This window comes from Buteo buteo, chromosome 6 (assembly GCF_964188355.1).
Source record: "Buteo buteo chromosome 6, bButBut1.hap1.1, whole genome shotgun sequence".
In the NCBI taxonomy this organism is placed as follows: domain Eukaryota; kingdom Metazoa; phylum Chordata; class Aves; order Accipitriformes; family Accipitridae; genus Buteo; species Buteo buteo.
The window spans coordinates 19,630,448-19,652,435 of record NC_134176.1 but is presented as its reverse complement, the minus strand read 5'-3'; the positions used below and the strand labels follow the sequence as shown (position 1 = coordinate 19,652,435).

The 21,988-nt window shown below is 37.1% G+C and overlaps 1 protein-coding gene and 1 non-coding gene across 5 annotated transcripts in view; one reads left to right on the top strand and one right to left on the bottom strand.

The window, feature by feature from the left end:
* Positions 1-21,756, top strand: part of TDP1 (tyrosyl-DNA phosphodiesterase 1) — a 50,727-nt gene extending 28,971 nt beyond the window's left edge. Inside the window, exons 15-16 of one of the 4 annotated variants that reach the window (XM_075030006.1) lie at positions 10,076-10,190; positions 21,218-21,748. In XM_075030006.1, the coding sequence (XP_074886107.1) occupies positions 10,076-10,190; positions 21,218-21,291 (189 nt within the window). In that variant the 3' untranslated portion in view covers positions 21,292-21,748. Of the gene's footprint in view, positions 1-10,075; positions 10,191-21,217 lie in introns of all 4 variants that reach the window. The other 3 variants (XM_075030005.1, XM_075030008.1, XM_075030007.1) reach the window with 3 other exon arrangements.
* Positions 4,869-4,950, bottom strand: TRNAL-AAG (transfer RNA leucine (anticodon AAG)). The gene has a single exon. It is a non-coding gene; the product is annotated as a tRNA-Leu (tRNA).
* Positions 21,757-21,988: the final 232 nt, after the last annotated feature.

Here is a 21,988-nt window from a genome sequence, read left to right as displayed (position 1 = left end):
TTAGAACTTTCTGCTGTTAATGACTTTTTCATCATCCTGGGTGTTTATTTAGACCAAAATTATTAATGTTTTTGTTTCTGCTCACAGCCCAGTCTTAGCAGTTGGAGTAAAATCCACTTAGACATTTAAGAGATTAAGAATTATTAGAAATGAAGTGTTTTTATTCTTGTGTTGCATCAAAATAACCAGAGTTTAAATGCAGTGTCTAAGCTAAGTTTACTGATGATTAAGAGCACACTGGATACTTACTAAGCATCTGCTCCAGCCTTTAGCAGAAGCCTGCAGGCCTGTTTACACAAAAGTTAGCGATAGATTCTGCTATAAATCCAGTGTGAGTACTCTACTAGTAATGACAACTGGAAAGAACAGGTTTGCTAAATACTCTTGGGTTAACAGTTCCTAATGAAGCTCAAGCCTTGTGGTCATCAGGGTGAGAGGCAAAAAAAGACATTGGCTGGGGCTGCTCTCATGAGAGGAAAGGTTTCACTGAAACACTGCAAAATTTTGACCTCTTTTCTCCCTCTGCTGAACCTCTGTTTAGGGACTAGAGATAATTCCACTTGGTGTGGGAGGGGGGCTGCATTGCTTTGAATCTTAAAGGCTTTTCAGCAATTTTTGCTGCATTCTACATTCATATGCACACTCTAAATTTGTTTATGAAATGAACCCCAGAGAACACTTGTGGTTTTTTTTTTAAATGTGTAAGAGTCGTTGACTCCTGGCATTGTGTTTTTTCCTTTTGATCAGCCTTTTGGAAAAGGCAGTCAGGGTATTCTGGTTCCAGTCCCCACTATGTTCAAGAAAAGATCAAATTCACCTATTGCTATATAGGTCTATGTTATTTTGACATTCATTGAAGCAGCAAGCAGTGTGAAAACTTCTGCAGTGCAGAAGAGTCACTGCTGAAAATTTGACCATTCAGTAAAGAGATGAAAAATGTTTTTTTAATGTTTGTAGTAGCAAAAAGGTGGGAGAATTAATGTTTCATACACTGGGATCAGGAACTGTAATCTTGTTATAGTATGCCTGCAAGGTAATATCTGATTAATTAGAGAAGTAGGATTTGTCCACTGACCATCTACTCCACTGCTCCCTGCTATCTGATTGTTGTGACTGTCCCCTAGAAAAAGATTTCAGGCTTTGAGACTGTAACAGTGTTACTGTGCTGTCTTATCTAACACCTGCGTAACTGTCAACTTTACAGCAGTAATGAAATTCTAGTTTTCATCTTGGGAGTGTCCACCTTCTCTCTTAAGAAAAAAACTGTCATGAAAAATACAATTTCTATCCTGCTTTGTGATTTCTTTTTAAAGTTGAAAATAAACACAACTTATACTTCATATAGTCAGTGTCAAATGCAAAAGCTAGGGGCCAATATTTTCAAAACTGAACTTTCACTTGTACTCCTAACATGGTTATAGAAGTGTAAGTAAGCTGCTTTGGGGGGGGGGGCGGGGAGTAGAGTGCTTGTTAGGGAACCAAATGGCTTTTCGGAAAGTGCAGAAATACATATCAGGAAGATGAGTTACTATCAACAAGTGAATAAGTGCTGCTGGAAACAAATTTAACCGTAGTCATCAAGGATTTGAATGGCTGATGGTTTTTTCTGCAGTATAAATTTATCCTTATGATGCATGCATAATGCAGTTTCATATCTAAAAACCAAAAATAGCATAATGCACACAAGATGTTTCTTGAGAATTGCCAGTTGATGGTTATAGCAGTAGAGTTCAGTACAAATTGGCAAAACTGTCCAAGAACTGGAGCTAATACACAGGCAAGATAAGTATCATGTTATACTGTGCTAGCAGTGTCCACATTAGTTTAAGCCTTCCTCAGGCATATTTGTAGAAGCTGCTGTCATTACAGCGACATGCCTTTCATGAATTAAATCCATTTGTAATGTTTTAGTAGAAACCAATGCTTTTGGCAAAGTTTTTCCTTTTATGCAGCTTTAGGAGTCAGCATTTCTAGAAGATGGTTCTGAATATCTTCAAATGAGATTTAATTTAGCATCCATAACTTGAGATAACTTGTTCTAAGGCTGTGTTTCAGTCTAATGATACGCTGCAGCAGATTTCTAAGTGATAGGATCTGACCCTTGGGATCTTCATTTGTCAAAAATCATTTATTTCAAAGGTGTCATTAACCTTTAGATATGAGAATTTTGTCTATTGGACCATCCTTTGTCATCAAAGTCTATGGAAGTTTTGTAACTGCAGTAAAAAAGGAGCCTTCAGCAGGAATTGAAGTAGTTAGTTACTCAGAGTAAATCTAATTTCTATACATACAGCAGATCAAAACAACAAAAGTTACTCACACAAACCTGGTCAAGATCTTGATCTCACTGAGTAGTTGTAGGGCAAGCTCAGAGTTGCAGAAAGGATGCTGACAATCTTGGGACGTGTCAGTCATTTTTGTTTGTTCAAGGCCTCTCTTCTTTAAACCTATAACTGCTGCAGGCTTAGGTTCTCAGCCTAGGAAGAATAATATATAGTGAAGCTTTGCTGTAATTCAAGATCATATTCTGGTGACAAGTAGGTTGCTGTACTTGTCTGACTCGGCAGATTAGTCTCTTAGAGAATTAACCACCTGATAAGATAGGTTGGAATCTGGCTTCTCAAACATATCAAAGTAGTAGATTAGCTTAGTATGTGGAACTGCATCATCAGTTGGTCCCACCATTATAGTAGCCTGTCTGTGGCTGTCTTCACTCCCTTAGTTGTACTGGCACTGGTGCTCAGTGGATTCTTCGTGGTTTAAACCAGCTCAGACTGGCCAAAACCAAATTGCACAAGTTTTCAAAGAGTTTTTCCATGCACCAGCTCAATATGATCAGGTGAGTTCTGATGCAAGGAAGAATTAGGAAGAAGCAAGTTCAAGGTGGCAGAGAGCACGGAGGTGAGTGTAGGATCACATTGAGATAACCTTCTTTTGGCCTGGTTTTGGAACCAGTGCCTGTGGAAAAAGCTGATCAGTGAGGTTTTGGATGAAAATGGGTGTAAATGGCTAGGACCTGACTGAGGAAAATGTGTTGTGCACTATAAATGGTAGAGCCAAGTCCCCAGATATTTCCCTTTTTGTCACACTGGTTACTTTACAGTAGCCACTGTTGGGGGAGTAGAAGGCTTTACTTTGTCATATCAAAGGAACATCTCAAAACTCTCAGTGGCCAAAAGCAGACGCATATGGAAAAGTGTGATGGTCAGGCATATATGTAGTAGTTTATCCCTGAAGATTTCTTGACTTGGAGGCTATAGCCTCTTCTGTGAGCATCTCTTGTCTTCTCTTAAATGCCTATAAGCTTCTAGCTTTCACACCTGCTCTGGCTGAGTTCTACAACTTAATGTCACATGAAGCACAGTGTTCTGAAAATTAGTTTCATTTGATGTTTCATCTTGCATTGAAAGATGGAATAACCATGTGATCTCTATTCACCTTTTCCATACTCCTCTTTCTATACACCTTTATCTGTTTCTAGGCTGAGGAGTCCTTAGCCTGCTCAGTTGCTCCTAGGGTGGAGATTGTTTGATTGTTCTTGTTTGATTGTTCTTAATGTTTTTCTCTCTTTTTTTTTCTTCTGTATCATTTGAGGTGGAAGGGTGGTGAGTGGAGGCACAAAGGTGCATGTGAGATGCAAGTATAAATCTGGAGAAACAGATCCAGATATAAGTCTGTGACACAATGATGTTCTCAAGGTTCTCCTCAGTTACTGAGTCTGTTTGGCCTGCTGTATTTATTTTTTTTTTACAAAATGGTATGTAATAGGTTAGCCTCTGATTCTCATTCACTTGTTGAAAGACAAAGTTGTTTGTCCAGAATTGACAGAAATGTGTACACATGAGAAGCACAATTCTAATATATCATACTTCATGATAAAGTTCAGTTTGATTTTGTTGAGTAGTGTAATTAAAACATTTGCAATGCAAAGATGCTTTGTGTAAGTACAATGCTTTCTCTGCAGCCCTCTCAGCTCTCACTTGTCCTACATAAATTACAGAAAGCAAGCAAATATGTGCTCCTATACACGTGGCTGGACTAAAATCTAAAGTGTGCATGAGATAATCTTATGTTTGAGTTTCAGAACTCTCAGAACACAACTTAATTCAACCTCATCTAAAACTTGCAAGAAAGTAACATTTAATATGTATTAGTTTCCTCCCAGTTTCCTAAATATTGATACTTGTTTTTTCTGGTTGCCAGTCTTCAAAATTAAGTCACCTGTCAGTAGTCACATGATATGGTGTATATGCAAGCAAAATGGGGAGAGAGACTGCAGCTGTCTTTCCTTTCCTCACTGGGAAGTGCCTGTGGAGTCACCTGATAATGAGGAGGTAGTCAGAGAGACAAATATTAATACTTGCCTTATGTACATGCAGTCATCTGATACTCAAGTTGCAATGCTTAGCTTGTGAATCTCTTATGTATATGCCCTGCAGTTAACTGTATAAAGAGTCTTCCTTTGATAACTTTGGTTGTTAAGACCGTTGTTTGTTCAATGTGGTTTTAACATATGTGGCAGAGTGGTCTGAGGTGAAGATAATGGAGAACTGGGAATCGACTAGCATTTAGAAACTGAACTTTCTAAAGTTTGTTTGCAATTTAAAATATACAGAATACAAGCTAGATGAAGTGCTTTGAAACATAACTGAGCATTCCTGGGCCTCGAGACTCGGCACACTCTAGCTACTGGAATGCCAATTTAATACTGCCAATTTCTGATAGTTCTGTTTCTTCAGGTTGTTTCATGCAGTTTGATCACAAAGTTAATGACACTTATTCTGGTAGAAGTTAAGACTTGGAATCATAGAATTATTTAGGTTGGAAAAGACCTTGAAGATCATAGAGTCCAACTGTTAAAACATTCTTGGCAGCGGTGGGATTCGAACCCACGCCCCCGAAGAGACTGGAGCCTTAATCCAGCGCCTTAGACCGCTCGGCCACACTACCCTGGTGCACTGACATAGCACACATATAATATTCCTAATCTTAAAAACTCCATTAGCTCTGTGGTTTGGGCTTTCTATTTTCTGCTGAATACAAATTTGGGAGTGGATTGTTCCTCACTTGCCAACTGTTGACTGCCAGTTTTTGTCTGTTTTTTAAAATGCTTCCAGAAGTTATGCTTTGGGGTTGGGTCTTGGCCTGATGTGCTAATGCAGACTCTCAGAAATATGTTGAATGGTTGTTCTCAACAGAGCAGCAGCTGTCATCATTTGCAATTTTAGTGTTTAGGGAAAAATCAGCTGATGCTGACATTAGATCACAAGCTTCTCTTGATTAAAAAATAATGTTTATACAAAAGATAGTGTCCTCTGTTTGAACTGCATTTCCCTTTCTATCTCCATTTTTTTTCTCACCTCCTACATCTTCACTCTCACTCATGTTCAGCTTGGTCTTTCAGCTGCTGGGGATTCCTTTCTAGAGACTGAAATAAGTTAATCTTTAACATGTAAAACATGTTGAGAGAAACATCACCTAACAATATGGACTTCTGGGAAGGATGTTGCAGTAATTATTTTGTTTGAAAAATCCTGAAAGTGTCTAATGGAAGGCTTTTTAACTAAATAGTTCCTCCTCACAGCTTCCGTGTCTCATAAGGTTGTAAGATAAATGGAGCTTGACCTGTAAAATGGTATAAAAGTTTGTGGAATACTTAAATCTTCTAAAAGGTCTGTTGAAGAATGTGGTACTAGCCAGTCAGCTTTTGGAAGTAGAAACTCAGAGAAATATAGTAGTTGCTATTAAACTGAGAACTTACCCATGATTGCCTACCTAGTACTACCAGATGCTACGATTATATCTAGATAATCAGTCACAGACAACTAACAATAGTATTTCAGATTCTGAAATGCTGTGTTTGGTGAATACTCACTGGTAATGAGTAAAATAATGTCTTATAGTTAGTTGCCTGTGGGGATGGGTGTATGAGCTGAATCTGGATTAGAGAGCAGCCAGCCATTATGTGTGTGTCATCAAAACTGAACTGCTTAAATTTTTGCTGAGTTCAAACAATTGAACCAAGCACCTTCAATCATAGTGTAACTTAGACCAAAACTAAAAGTAGGTTAAGCTCTTTGACTGTAATATTAACTTCCAATGTAATATAGTAACACTTTCTTCTTTGATTTATCTAGTTTCAGATGAAGTCTTCTATCCTGTTTGAAATAGTGGGGGTGGGGAAATAAATACAATGTAGGTAAACTGAGATTTTATACGTGGACTTTAGGATGCTAATTAAACCTTGCTTTTACTGTTCACAGAACTGCTACAAGGTTTTCAAACTCCCGTGGTAAAGACACCCTAAGGCATGTTTTCCAAGCCAAGGAACTTTGGGTTTAGATACCTGAATTTGTCACTGTGGGCTTCTTACAAAAAAAATGTTCTGACACAGTTGAGTAAAGCCCCGGTTTGAATAAATATGCCTCAATGTTGAGTAAGAATTTCATTGTGTATTCTCCTGGCCAGAGGAGCATGGTCACTGTAAAGTTTGTGTGCATCCTTAATTCTTAACTGCCTATATTAGTGAGTTCTTAAATAGTTTTGCCGAAGAGCAAGCTTTTTTTCTGTTTACTGGCATGGGAAAGGATAGTCCCATAATCATCCAGTGGAATAATCAGCTGTTTCCTGTAGGAGTTACTTCAGTAGTATCAAAATACTGTAGTGATATCAGTGTTAATTCCTACTTAAGTAGGGATGGCAACTCTTACCTCTGTCTTATGTGATGGGTTTTTTTTATAGTCTCTAATCTGCCTTGTTTGGGGTAAAAAAAGGTTGGAAAGCAGAATTTTAAAAGCTGTTCTACTTCCTTCTCCCATTCTTCTTCCCAATGCCTACTTTTACACTGTATGATGGCAAGGCACTAATAGAACCCACAACAGTATCTAAAAAAGTAGGCTTTCCCAACTGAGAAATGTATCTCTTAACATTTCAAAATGTATTGCTGTGAACAGTAGTCAAAGAACAAAATAGAGCTGCAGAGGGAAAAATTCTGAAAGAATAGAATATGGCTGAGGAAAATTTAAAAGACAGGCAGAATTTTTTTAGGCACAATCCTGCTGGTTTGTTTTTTGGAAACAGCAATGAGAGCTGTCAATGTTCAGGAAATGCTCAAAACAGACAAAATGTATGACATTTCAGTTTCTGTGTGATCTGTGTGAAGATAGACATGAGAGTTACTTTTAAAAGCATGTGAATCTTCTCAGAGAGCTTTATTAAAGGATGTATTCTATAACCCAGACCCTTACTCCAGGATGTTATGAGGAAAACTAAGTATCTTTTCCTAGATTAGCATTTCCTGAATGGAAGATCTCTACAGGTTAAATTCTGACAGACAAATAAAACAATTTGGGAATCAACTGATGGAGTCCAATGGGCTTGGAGGACAGTATCAGAGAAGACATAAGACTCAAAGGAAAGGAAAATATAACTGGTGGCTACTGAGGAAGAATGAAGATGAAAGCAAAGGCATAGAACAAGAGAAGGAAGCAAAATGCCTGAAAAGAAACACACTGAAGTAATAACAGGGAACAGAGGGTAGAAGAAATGAAGTGGAAATGGAAACATTACTGGGTTGAAAAAAAGATGGCTAACAGGAAAGAAAATGAGATTAAAAATGTCCTACAAGTGGTGCATTTTTCTTTTATGTTTTGTGAAAAGCACCCACCACTATGAACTTCAGTGTGGAATACATGTGGCATAGCTCTTGATACTTGAATTAACTGAGATTACTATGTATATATGTAGAGGCCTAAGTAAGTGGTGTTCTACACTATGTGCTTTGATAGTAATGGTTATACAAATTTCAAACTTGGATGGTGCCAGGCAACAGCTGTACAACTTTGGTGTTCTTCATCATGGACCTTGTTTGTTTGTTTCTCCTGTTCTTTCATTTAAAAGGCAGTGGCTTTTAGCTAGTCTTTGAAATAATACACAGTGTTTCTTAGGTCATAACTTGTAGTTTCCTGTTACTTTGGGTCATGAGACAAAAGAAGTGTCTATATGCTAAAGGAGTTTCTTGAACTGACTTACTAGAACTGCTGTAATACAGCTTGACACTGTCTTTGGCAGCTCTCCCTTCTCTCTGTTACTATGCTTCTTGAATATCAAAGAAAAAGGTGTAAGGCTGCTTTGTATCCCATGCTCTGTGGTCATATGAAAGTTGCTTTCTCCAACTTACAATGCTACCATTTGATTAAGTAAAACTTCAGTAAAGAAGAACTTAATATCGCAAAAGTACTGTATATAGATGGGACTATCAATTCAGCCAGCATGATGTTTGAATAAAATGGGATTATTTAGTGGTAATAAAGAAGCTTGCTTGTACTATTATAAAACAGTACTCCAGTAAAACTTGGACAGATGGATCCTACAGCTTGGCTAATGCATAAGTTAATATTCAGATATGAGCTGGCAATAAGCGCTTGCAGCCCAGCAAGCCAGCTCTATCCTGGGCTGCATAAAAAGTATGGCCAACAGGTCAAAGAAAGTGATTCTGCCCCTTTGCTCTGCTCTAGTGAGAGCCCACCTGGAGTACTGTGTCCCAGCTCTGGAGTCCTCAGCACAGGAAAGATGTGGACCTGTTGGAGCAGGTCCAGAGGATGGCCACAAAAATGATCAGAGTGATGGAACACCTTATCTATGAGGAAAGGCTGGGAGAGCTGGGGTTGTTCAGCCTGGAGAAGACGAGGCTCCAGGGAGACCTTATTGCAGCCTTTCAGTAGTTAAAAGGGGGCTTATAAGAAAGATGGGGACAGACTTTTTAGCAGGGCCTGTAGCAATAGAACAAGGGGTAACTGGTTTAAACTAAAAGAGGGTAGATTCCGACTAGATACAGGGAAGACTTTTTTTACAATGAGGGTGGTGAAACACTGGCACAGGTTGCCCAAAGAGGTGGTAGATGCCCCATACCTGCAAACATTCAAGGCCAGGCTGGATGGGGCTCAGCAACCTCATCTAGTTGAAGATGTCCCTGCTCATGGCAGGGATGTAGGACTAGATGACCTTTAAATGTCCCTTCCAACTCAAAGTATTATATGATTTCAGAAAGAAAAATACAGTTGTCCAGTAATGTCTTCAGAAATTAATAATAAAAGCTTGATAGCCTTTAAACTTTTAGCCTGTTCTAATCAAATTGTACTTGACTGACAATAGGCTATTGGAAATCTCAGTATTAGAAATTTGCTTTGGTATAACTCATTACAGTTGATGAATGGGATCCGATTTCTCTGGAGACATGGCTAAACAGTATCATCTGCCAAAGTTACCTGAATCGCTTTAAATCTATCTGCCATTGTATTGCGTTATAGGAGTTTTTTCTGTAGTCCTTAATCTTGTTTGAAATCCACTGTCGTTCTAATATGAGTGTAGTCTTTGAAACTTTTATGCAAGAAGTTTCAAATCTTCATTAAATTGTTTTAGTGTACATAGCGTTACCCAAGATATCTGAAAAGTATAGTTTGTAGACTTGTTTCTGTATCACAAGTTGAATTTTAATTCAGTTAAAACACACTGAACATCTAACTAATATGGTCAGAATGAAGCTAAACAGCAAAGAGAAAAATTTTAAAGCTTTTCCCTTTAGTTGAATATTAAACACTAGAGGTGTTAGTATTTTGTTTAATTATTAAAAATTTGGTTCTAATATCCGTAAGTATTTATGTAAAAGAAGCGACATCTCAGTGTATTGAGATGTGCTGCCCATATGGTACTAGCAAAGACCTTGGGCAATTTGGATAGAATTGCTCACACAAGCAAGGCCACAAGTGTGTTTACCTAGTGAACATGGAAATAGATTGGTATATGTGTAAGGGACTGAGAAGGTAGAGTATATCCAATGTGGACCCACTTGTGGGGCCAAGCCAATGAATGCAAAAGAAGAAGAGCCTGAAATAGGCTGAAGCTGAGTTCTTAAGACAGAGAAGGTGCATTAGGAAATATCTAATCTCAGTAATGGAGGAAAAACATTTTGTTTATTAAAATAACTCCTATTGAGAAGTAATCTATTGTGGATTAGGTTGTTTTTTTCCCCTAAAACTGATAAGTCCTTTTTCTGCATGTTTTCCTTTCTTCATAGGGATTTGACAAAGGTTACTTTCATGTGAGAGGGAAGGTGCTTTCAGAAAGTAATGATTCAGCAATATATTTTCCAGTACCTTATGACCTGCCACCAGAACAGTATGGAAGCAAAGGTAAGGTGTGACTTCAGAAGAAAAGTAGGTGTATTATATATGGAGCAAACTAATTTGAGTAACTCTGAGTCATTTGAACACTGCTATGTTCCAAAGCTTTATTTTAATATTTTTGTGGTATGACTGCATTTGAGGTGATGCCAGTCCCACATTCTGCTTGCGACTTCAAAGAAAGCAACTATAGTCTTTTGGTTCTAACTTTTTCTTTATTGTTGTTTATGTTTTGGATCAACAACCTAAATATTATTTTTTCATTCCTCTTCCAATATATTTGTATGCATGAGGAAAAGAGATATTCTTTATGGAATCAAAATGTTTTCCTGTAGAACTGATGGGGGAAGGAGCATTGAAAGAGGAATGTTTGGAAGAGAGCAGGTGTGAGGAAAACACAAGCCTCTGGAAGTGGGGTGTGAAATAAATACTATAGAGCAAATGTGAAAGAATTGCTGTAAATCAGTAGAAAGAAGAGTTGCTTTTGGTCCATTCTATATTTCATAGTTTCAGATGTCATTTTCTTGAAGATCTGTGTTGTAATCCTCCTTGGAGTGGGTATATTTCATAACACTTGAAGAGATTCACAAAATCTCAACCTTCTCAGTTTATGAGACTCTCTCTAGAACATGCAAATCATGAAAGCGATAAGTAAGTGCTGCTATGAGGTGATGATGGCTTGAAAACCTAAAAATACATTGAAGATAATGATGTGCACCTGCAACATTTGGGAATAGTAAATTTTTATATTTTTTGCTCTTAAAAACTAATGCAAAAAGATTGAAACTAACTTTTTTTTGAGAAGTCATGATTTAAAAAAGACATCATCTACAGCAGAGCTTGAAATAATAGAGAGTAAGAAAGGGTTCAGGAAAGATAGTGTTTATAGCCACTCAAATCTTTTGGTAGATTTTTGAACTAACAAATTATGTGGGGAGAAAGACTGTTTAAAAGCTAAGAAGTAAATAGACTTATAGAGTATTATATAGTAAATAACAGTAAAGATGCATCATTTGGGGGTGACTGAAGTACCCCAGCAGGATCAGAGCCTGTAAGCATGATGCTTCCTGTAGTTGAAGTAAGAATGCTTCGGCAGCATCCTCTTGATCAGGTGGCCTCTTTCCTTTGTTGGCTTGACCTCTGATTTTTCACCCATAAGCTCTCAACCTGTTCATCGCTGTTTTTCAAACACAGCTCTGTGCAGTCAATCCACTTTTTTTTTTTTTTTACATAGTGGGCCAACTCCCCCCCACCTTTTCTTCCTTGCCTGTCCCTTCTGAACAGTTTATAGCCTTTGACTGCAGTGCTCCAGTCATGTGATTCATCCCACCACGTTTCAGTGATAACGATTAGATCACAGCTTTCTAGCTGCACAGTGGCTTCCAACTCCTGTTTGTTATCCATACTGTGTGCATTTGTGTGGAGGCACTTCAGCTGTGCTGTTGACCATTTCACCTTTTTAGAGGAACAAGCCCTAGTTCCTTTGCAGCATTTCACAGGTGTTGCCCTGTTGGTTCCTAATGCATCAGCAGCCCCTGGCTCTTCTGTGTTGCTCAAAGCTCCATCCCCTTCTGCCACTGAGTCTAGATTAAAGCCCTACTTACATGTCTGGCCAGCTTGTTGGCAAAGAGGCTTGCCAACTTGGTCAGGTGAATCCCATCAGCTCCCAAAAAAACTGGCTTCTCACAGGTAGATCCATGATTATAGAAGCTAAAACCGTGAGTATGGTATCGGCTATACAGCTAGGCTGTATAGTTCATCTGTTCAATATGAAACGTGTTATTTCTGTAACTTGCAAAGATGATTTTTCTGCTTTAAAAGCTTACTAATTACCTAAAAGAATTCTTAAATGGTATTTCGGTTTTGCTAGGGAAAAATTACTGGCTCAATGTAGAAATGATAATACAATCTATTATAGTGGCTTATTTAGTACGAAACATGCTACCCATTTATGTACTGTTAATGTTGTTTCAGGAAGTGGTGGCAGGGGTTATGCCTGATTTACTAGCTAACTAAAGGGGAAGAATATACTACAGCCAGCTGTTGTGCTCTGGGACACGTATGCACTGTCTTCTTGTTAACTAATGCTCAAACTGATGTTTTCTGGAAGGTTTTTCTGAAGGGTCATACTTAAATTTTTGGAAATTTTAAAATAAAGATTAAAAATTAGAATCTGTGTGTATTCTCAAATATGTTACATATACTGTCTTCCTCATGTAAAAATGTAGTTGTACAATTAATATTATTCTTGCTTTAATTCCTCCATTTAACCTACTGTGTCAGTGAGTTTTATGCATATTTCAACTAAATGTAAAGATTTTTTCCAAGTAACTTGTTTCACTTTTTGCATGGAAAGCTTATTTCTGTAGAGAACTCATTTGTCTGTACTTCAGCTTTCGGATCTCAGCTTTCTCCCATGATATGAACAGATGTCAGAATTCAAGTTGTCTAGGCTTCGGCAATGGAAGCAAAGTCAGCTGCCTGTGCCTTTTCACATCTCTTTCCTGAATATTCTGTTTCAGTGCCTTAGCGTCCTGGTGGAAAAGATGTTTAAAGAATTCCCATGTTATGCGATGGACTCATAAAATAATCTGTCCTTAACAATACAGTTATCAATTCCCAAAGTCTCTGGAGTGATATAAACAGATGTATTTTAATAAAGTCTTGATAAGCAGAAATGCAAGTAATTATCCTTTCCCTAAAGAAACCATATTGACTGATCCCTATAATTGAAGGAGAAAAGGCTCTGGGGGATTTTCCATGAACTCAAATTCTTTAACCATGGAAAAACAAAGTACATATCACTTTCATATAATCGGAAAACTCCTATCAGGAGCAGGAGGGAGGAGAAGCAGGTGCAATAGTGAACAGATAGATGGTCAGGAGCAGGGCCATAGATTTGCCATTTAAAGTTCTAAGTAGAAGATGGGTATATCAAAATGCATTGTTTTTTTCTGTACTTGTACAAATTCAAATCTTGGATCAGACATACTCTAATGTTAGAGAATTATATTATATAATGTAACAAAGTGAAAGAAAAACAGTTCCTTAGTTCGTGGAAATAATTTAATTGCAGAGATTATTTGTCATCTTGTCACAATGGCTTTCTGTCATATGAATTGGTGTTTATCAGATTGGACTGGACTTCCAGCATGAAAACTGTTATAGTGAAGTAAATGCATCTTGAAAAGCAATAAAACACATCTCAGGACATACAATGATAAACTCATCAGTAAATGATGTAAATAATCTATCTGGTTTCAGCCATAATAATTAATGAGGTTGATCCGCAGTCCTTTATAGTCCATATGTTCAATAATAATGAAATAATTTGGTCCCTGTCCTACTTTTCTCTCACCCCATATAACAGAGAGAAAAAAAAAAAAAAAGACTTGTCCACCTTTGCCTGGTTTGCCTCATTAGTCAATGGGTTTCATTCTAAAACTCAAGTTTAGGCAAAACAGGAAAAGAGGATTTCTTGGAGAAACAATGATGATTTTCTTCTTCTGAAGATTTCTAAAGAGTATAAATTGAGGTCATTGTGAGACAGATAACTTCTTGGTTTTGCACTGTTTTTCTCTCCCAGAGAGATGGATTATCCTTCACTGAAACGTAATCATAGGCTAAGCTATAGTTACTGAAGGATGCATTTATGTGCTTTAAGATGTCACTGGTAGGGCAATTATGATACATCATCTCTGTGACATATAACATATTTAAAATTTTCCCATTGCTCTCATTTAGTTTTCAGCTGTATTTCAAACTTGCTCAGAGCCACATTTTACAATACATGGACAGGTAAACTCCTTCTGCTTATGCCAACCATAGTAATTTGATCTTCCTGAAGGGAACAAAGAATAAAATTTAACTGGGTCTCAAACCATAGCTGGTAGCAGCATAGTCACTTCAAGTTGAGATGAGGAGTTTGTAACATTTCTTCTGTGAGAGAAATCATAGCAGAAATATTTTCATGTCAAGTAGCTCATTTTAACTACATAGGATGATTTTAAAAAAAGAACAAAAAAAACCCAAAAGAAACAAACAAACAAAAAGCCACCAACAAATGACACTATAATGCTTGAAAAAAATATTTGTGGACCTAAAAATTGTCAGAAAGTAATGATTATGTGATCAATTAGCTCAATGAATCAGTGAATTACATGTATTGTAAACAAATACAACAAATACTGCTGTTGTATTATAGTAAGCTTCAGTATTTTGGGCTACTACATCTGGTTTTTTTCCTAGTGAGTTGCACTTAACTTTCTAGTTACATTTAAGTGGAATTAGATTTCTGCTTAATTGGCTCTGTTTTCTGCTTTTTTAGAGAGTCCTCAGCAGGTGAAACATCTGAAACATTTCTCTGCATTATTATTCTGCCAGATTTCAGATTTATTAATCTCATGCACTGGTTAGAGAATTCTCTTACAGCGCTACTGAAAAGGGGAATGACTTAAAATATATATTTATCAGCAGTTCTTTGAGCTGTGACTGGGTTACAAGGCAGGAATTTATATAAGCTTTTTCTGAGCTCTTAGTTCAGAATGCTCTGGAACTGCTCAAACCCTCTGGAAGAGAATCCCGTAAAGTAGGGGGGCAAGTAATTTCTGATAAACAAGTTATTTCTCATTCAATTTTCTCTTCAATGTATGTATTTAAATCAAGGAAAGCAACTGGCTGTTCAATTGACTAGTAGTATAGAGAAAATATATGTGTATACAAGAAAATTAGGTTCCAGCTCAGTTCAGATTAATCTAAAGTTAGAGTGAAACTACATATTATTCTCTATATATGCCAATTATATGAATTACATTAGTCTTTGGTTATTTTGCTCTTTGTTGAAGACTTCTTTCCTGAGCCATTCTAACAATTTGTAAAAATGTATTAAAATGTATTTCAGTATTTTCCAGCGGGAAAATCTATTTTACCTTGGTAACTGGGGGCTAAAGCTGTCAAATCTCATGCTATGAGAGGCTGGAAGAGTGGTGGGCAGATGAGATGGAAATTTGCTTTAATGTAAGTTGAAGCATTGTGGAGAAATGTACAGTCCGCTTAACAATTCATTAGTTCTCTAGCTGAAGTTTTCAACTTCTGACAGCTGTGATTTCATTTTCTTAATGATGCACAAAAGTATCTGTAAGATGTCTCACAGGAACAGCTCTCTCCCTTGTGAAGGGCCCTGCTGTTCAATATGCCATTGCTACACTAATATGGAAGAGCAAATTGACCTTTTTCTTGTGACTTCAGATATTCAGTACTTCATATTTTGTCTAGCATTCAATAAGTGGGAATTGGGAGTATGGTGAAATTACATTTGGTAAATATTTGTAGTGATTTCAGGAAACTAGTAACACTCCATCTCATTTATTATGCATAAACTGCTGTTGTGTTGGATAAAAACAAGAAAAACTTCATGGCATATTTGCCTCCAGCTCTGGTAGGTTTAGATATTTGTGTTTATCCTATTATTTAAAAAGTGGGGATAATTTTCATTTATCCTGCCTTCTACTAGTGACAGATTGCCTAAAAGAAGAGATCAGTGTTTTGTCCAGCTAAGCTAGAGGAATTCTTTACTACTCTGAGCTCCCTTACAAGGACCTGCTGTATCCTCAGGGCATCAGATAAGTTCTGGGAAAATGTCACTGTATGTGGCCTCTACCTTTCTCCCACCTTTGTTTTTTTGTCAGAAGTTCTAGAATTCTCCAGTTTCTCTGTCAAGTAATGAAAACATTTTTGAAGAAATTAAGAAAGAAGACTTCTGGGCAAGTCATTCACATTTTTCAATAGCCTTTTTTCTAATTAATATTGCATAGATACATGGAACCTGTGTACTTTCTAGAGTTTGAAAGAACTTGACTGGCAGCATCCTATATGAATTTTTGAAGAACTTCAGGTCCTCTCAGTGTGCTTAATATGGTACAAACTCTAAGAGAATACCCTTTCTTCTGAGAAGATGACAGCTAGAAGCTAGTCCTATTTCTAGTGATACTAATACATTGAATAGAAGATATTTCACTTATTTAACACTCAGAGCAATGGTAAATGTAAACCTGAGTATGTTTAGACGTTTAGTTTTTCAGTTTTTTCAAGCAGCAAGTATACATTGTCATTGTAGTTCATATACCAGGGCAGGTGGTGTGGAGCAGGTGTTGGAACCAATCTTAGTCTGTGTTGGCATCCATTTCCTTCCTAGGTGGAACCAAAAGCATTATTGTTGACTAAACCTGCAATTTGAGATTGAAGCTCTCTTAAGACAACTTGACATCAGATGCTTCCTCAGATGGCCTCCCAGAGTCCAACTGTAACATCTGAGTACATGGCAAAACCTGGTTTTCTTCAAGCTTTTTATAACGACTGTGAAGAATTTAACACTTTGTATGAGAGGAAACTTGAGTTACAGAGTCACCATTTAGTTTGACCACTTCTGTGTATTGTTTTGATGGGGTTACAGACTTGAAGACCAGAAGGAGCTACTAGATTCATCTGATTTGCCACATTACTAGCCAATTTCTTTGAGCTCAAGGCTTGTGTTTGGTTAAGAGAGATCTTCCAAAATGTGCTTCAGATCATTAGTTGAGAGCATCATCATGAGACAGCAAAGTCACCAGACAGTCAATATTTTGTTTCAATAGTTGGTCAACCCAGGAATTTAAAAAAGCACTTTATATTTGTTATTCTTTTCAGGATAGAAGTATGATGCCCAGCCTAGTTGTTGAACTTATATTTGATTTGATCCATCTTGTGCAGAGTGCAAGATTTGTAGTTGAAGTCTGAGGAAATGTAACTATGTCATCCTAACAGATCAGAGTTAAGGTTGCACAGACTTAGACATTTTTCCTTTAGACTATTGCTTCCCAGCTGCTTTAAATTACCAGCACAAACCAGTTTTATTATGCATGATATACATAGCTTGCATCTTTCTCTTGCTGCAGGAAATAACACACACAGTTTACATCTGGCAGTTTTGAAATAAAGATTAAGATCATTCCTACTCTGAAATGACAAAGGGCCTCATTAATTTTTAGCAGATAACATTTGGTGTGTGCAACATGTATGTTATTAACTCTTTGCAAATTGCTGCTTTGAGCAATTGCAGTTGTTCACCTCCAGTAGTCAGCTGAGCAGCAGCAGGCCATTTGTAGGCAGCAGATGCATCTTCAGGGCAAAACATTTAAAGAATTTAAAAAACTAAAATTACCTGGTAGCTGATAGTGCTACTTAATAAGTGCTACTTATCTCGATAGATAAACTATACAGATACAACAAGCTCCTGAACTCCTCTGTTGTTAAGCAACAGATTCAGGCTGTCATAGCAAAAAAAAGACTATGACAAAGCTGAATGTATTGGTGGTACTAAGATAAAAGAAACCTGTAGACCAGTAATATAATTTGAGAGTTCCTTGGAAGGAAAAGAGAAAATGATCCAGTCTGATATGTGGGAAAGATGCACACAACCGCCAATCTTACTTAGCAAGATATCTTTATAAATAAAATTTCTTTATGCCTTTGATAATATTCAGATTTTTATTTCCCTCTAGAATCTTTCAGATGAGTATTGCTATTTTGTTGTATAAAATTATCTTCTTATTGAGCTCCATTGTCACATCTCAGTTGCAATATTGCTATTATCTCTCTTACCAATACAAGTTGACCTGATTCTCTCTTGAAAGTACAGCAATTCATTTAGAGTGCTTGAGGACTGATACCCCTATCACTTTTGATTCACCCTATTGAGAAGTTTCTTACAACAGACTTACATTACACAAAGGGGTACAGCCATGGGGGGGGGGGGGGTGGTTTGTACCTTTGCATGGGAAGAGGTACAAGCTGCTTGCTGTAGTCAAGGAATGTCACTGAATTTGTGATTTAAATATTACACAGTTTACTGACTGGTGAAATAATCTGCTGTATGGGAGGAACTTGAAACTTTTAATATATAAGTACATCAAGGGGTTTTTTTAGAAGAACTTGGGAAAGGCCTCAGAAAAGTGCGAGGGACTTTTTTGTTTTTCCTCATCACATCAGCACTTTGAGAAACAAAGCAAATCCTGCTTTTAAACTGCAGTACTGGCTTTGTTTTCTTTTTCTTTTTTTCCCCAATGACTGTTCATTGTCCTGGCCTTCAGGAATTATTACCTTGTTTGTGAATATTGTTATAGATCCCACATCTATACCCTGTTTGCCTTTCCCCCTTCTTGAGATCTTTCAGGTATGATTTTTGCATTGAGAGGAACAATATGAGTTCTGTTTTGAATGCCATGCTCATCCAAAGGAAGGGGAGAAAAGAGTCTGAAATGTAGTGTGCACCTTCTGCCAATACTGAAAGGAAGAACTTTCCAGTGTCATGCAGCAGGGAGTAAGTTTGCCATGTTAGAATGTATACGTAGAATGACTTGAAGAACTCCAGTTATTTGTGAGTAACCTTTCTATATAAGTGAACACTTACTACTTTAAAGCTACATTTTTCATTTGGAAGGCTCATGAAATAGTGTGAAAGATGATGTAAGAATCTAGTCTCTGTGTTTAGAAATCAACCAGGAATAGCTCTCATCCAGATCACTCACAGTGAAAAAGACACTTGTATTTTAAACTGTAGGAAGAGGATCACAAAGATGCTTTAATTGTATTTTATACTTTACTGTTCAATTGCATGTTCCTGTAATTCACAGACTTTTCTGGTTTTGGCTATACATACCGTACTGCCATCTGTCAGTGATAAAAGTGATAATTTTAAATTGGATCTGACATTTTAAAAACAACCAAATTATAATTTGTTTCAGCAATAGTTTTACATATGGCTTATTAAAATAGAATCAGGTGTTTTATAAAACCAACAGCATCCCATTAATAGAACAAAGTTCCAAGTACATTCATAGCTACCTTAAGAAAATTTTATTAAAATAGCCACAATAAAAAAGAACTAAATTAGATATTGAAGTATCTCAGAGCACTTTAAGGAGTGACTGAAGTTATTTCTGTACATCTAAGTCTTCCTCTGCCTGTATATATTGCTGAATTAGAGTAACTGCAGATGGTAGCGAAGATGGATAGGTCCAAGCTGCATAATGTACTCCAAGTGACAGATTCCAGTGCTTGAGTGGAACTGGATTTATTCTGATGTCGTAGATGGTGGTCAGTGATCAAATCTGAGTGTATGCTTGAAATCCTCGATGCTTTTTCCAACATTTGCTTTATTCTGTACCTATTCTTATAACTATTAACATTTACGCTGCGGTAAGGTATTCACCTAAAACACAAAAGGTACACATGGCTCTCAAGCAGGAGACTGATAAAATAAGCTTAGGGAAATAATGTAATGATGCTACTTTTTTTTTTTTTTTTTTTAAGAGATCACTCAAAGTTTCGATATCCTGCAGTTGACCCAGAAACCTAGAGGTGTTCTTTGGCAGTGCACTGTGAGTTAAGTGCTATAGTTTATTCCAGTTTCCGATGCCTTTTATTTTTTTGTGCTTGGAAATTACCTATCCACTGTACCCAAAAGACAGCCAACTACTTCTTCCACCTAGAAGATATATCATGATTTTAAATCAGGGGAAGACATGGATGTTTGCTTTTATTGTCCTCTTACAATAACATTATGTGAAAGATGGTATTTGTTGCACAGGCTGTTCTTTCTCTGGTGATCACATTTCTGTGGCTTGTAACATCCCAGCAGTCTTCATAAACTCTAAACATAGTGTCTTTTTTCAAGTGAGGCAGATTCAACAGACGCTTTTGTAAAACATTTGCAAAGCTGGGATATGTTTCACTGTAACGTATGGATCTACAGTACTAGAACTAAACGCACTCTAGTAGCAAGTAATAATGAGTACTTAGTAGGAATGCTCTCCCTGCCCCATGTTTAATTGGCCTGGTACTTGTCACAGTGTGCTGTTGTGTGATTTATATGTCCCTTTATTACTGCTTCTGTCACTTTCTTACTCTTCTTGCTACAGTAATTCTCACTTCATATATTGTGAGAGCTGGCATTGGATCCTGTAAACTTAAAATTGGACAACAATAATCATAATCAATAGCTTCTGTAAAATTTCAATTGAAAACCATGTAGCAAATCTTCTTTAGAAAGTATATATAGTATATCACGTAGATGAGTTGCTTGTTTTTGATAAATGAACTACTCCATCATCCTCAGTACAATTCAGCTTAACCTATGCATTGTACAGGTTAATGTCACTGTCTTCCTTCAGGGCTCATTTTGTAGATGGAGAAAAGAAGCAGGCTAGATTTATATAAACTTCTTGTTTGAGAAGAATCACTGAAAGCATTGAAGGAGTTTTCTCTGTATTTCAGTAGGAGTAGCCCGAGAGAAGTAGAATAATAGCTTGGCTTCACAGACCAGCTGCTTTTCTGCAACATGTATGTGGTACGAGGAGGAGCCTAGAGCAGGTTGCAGAACTAGCAGTTGGCTCCTTCTATGTTGCCTTTTCTCCTTCCCAAGAGTGGGAATAGTTTCTGTATTCCGAGAAGGAGGGAGGGAGGGAACTGTCTGCTGCAAACCTGTTGCTCATCTAAAGATGTAATATTTGAAAAAGTGAGGCGTGAACTCGAACATTTCAGAGTTCAGGCAGCATCATTCGTAGATACTGAATTCTTACTCTCCATGTGGAAAATACTAATATGTTTCAGCACTTATTTATATAAATAATTCCATTGGGTTAAGAGATACACAGCACAAAAGTTGCTGCGTTTGGGCCAAACCAAATTTGGCTGCATTACTGTTCTTGTTTACTGTCTGAAATAAATTCTTTTACAGCTGGTGGGGAGTATGTTGGGTTATGATAATTATATTTAAAATAATATTTGGGGGGAAGCAAAGCCTTTTGAAAACTCTAAATCTTACCCTTTCAAAAAATAGGTGAATAAAAATTTTCAGGATACTGAAGTTGCACATGGGATTATGTGAAAATCAGTGGAAATTTTGACCTTCTTCCTCCAAAGGGAGGGGAGGAAGAGCATCAAAATTTTACATTTAATAACTGAATTTGTCATGAGCGTGTTTTTGTTTTGGTTTACAGATCAACCGTGGATTTGGAATATTCCTTACACTAACGCACCTGATACACATGGAAATATGTGGGTTCCATCGTGAATGTTTCCAGTATTCTGTGACGTTTCACTTACTGACACTGAGCCTGCCACACTACTTGCAAGACTGCTTATTTCTGTTTTTTAAGCTATAATGTCTGCTATAATGGCTAATTTGTAATTGAAAGAAACATTCAAATGTTGATAACAGGGAGATTTTTGGAGAATCTATAACCATATCATTACAAATGAACTGGCATTTTTAAATACCTTTTTATATGCCTTATCCTCACTGTGGTTCCTAATATGCTTTTCAAGATCAAAACAAGTGTAGACTGTCCTCAGAGATTCTCTCTGCATTTTTAGCTGTAATGAGTTTAAAATTTACTGTTCTGTGAGACTGTCAGTTGGCCCCAAGTAGCTGGAATAAAAGTTATTGTTTGTAAAATTTAAATAAAAATAAAGTCAATCTTGTTTATATATCCTTTGTTCCATCTTCTTCTAAGTGTGTACATTTCAAATTGGATTGAAACTTTGCTTTGCAATTATCACTTCTAATGAAAGCTCTAATATTTGCTGTGTTGGCTTCTTGCAGTATTTGGCTCCTGGTCAGTTATTTCCTAAGCCTCGGGGGGGGGGGGGGGGCGGTGTTCCCCCCTTTCAGAAACCCAAGCACTGTCCAAAACACTAAATTGAAGTGAGTGGGCTTCGGTGCTGAAGAGTTGTTTTAAGTAGTGCTGTGGGATATATGAACAACTGGT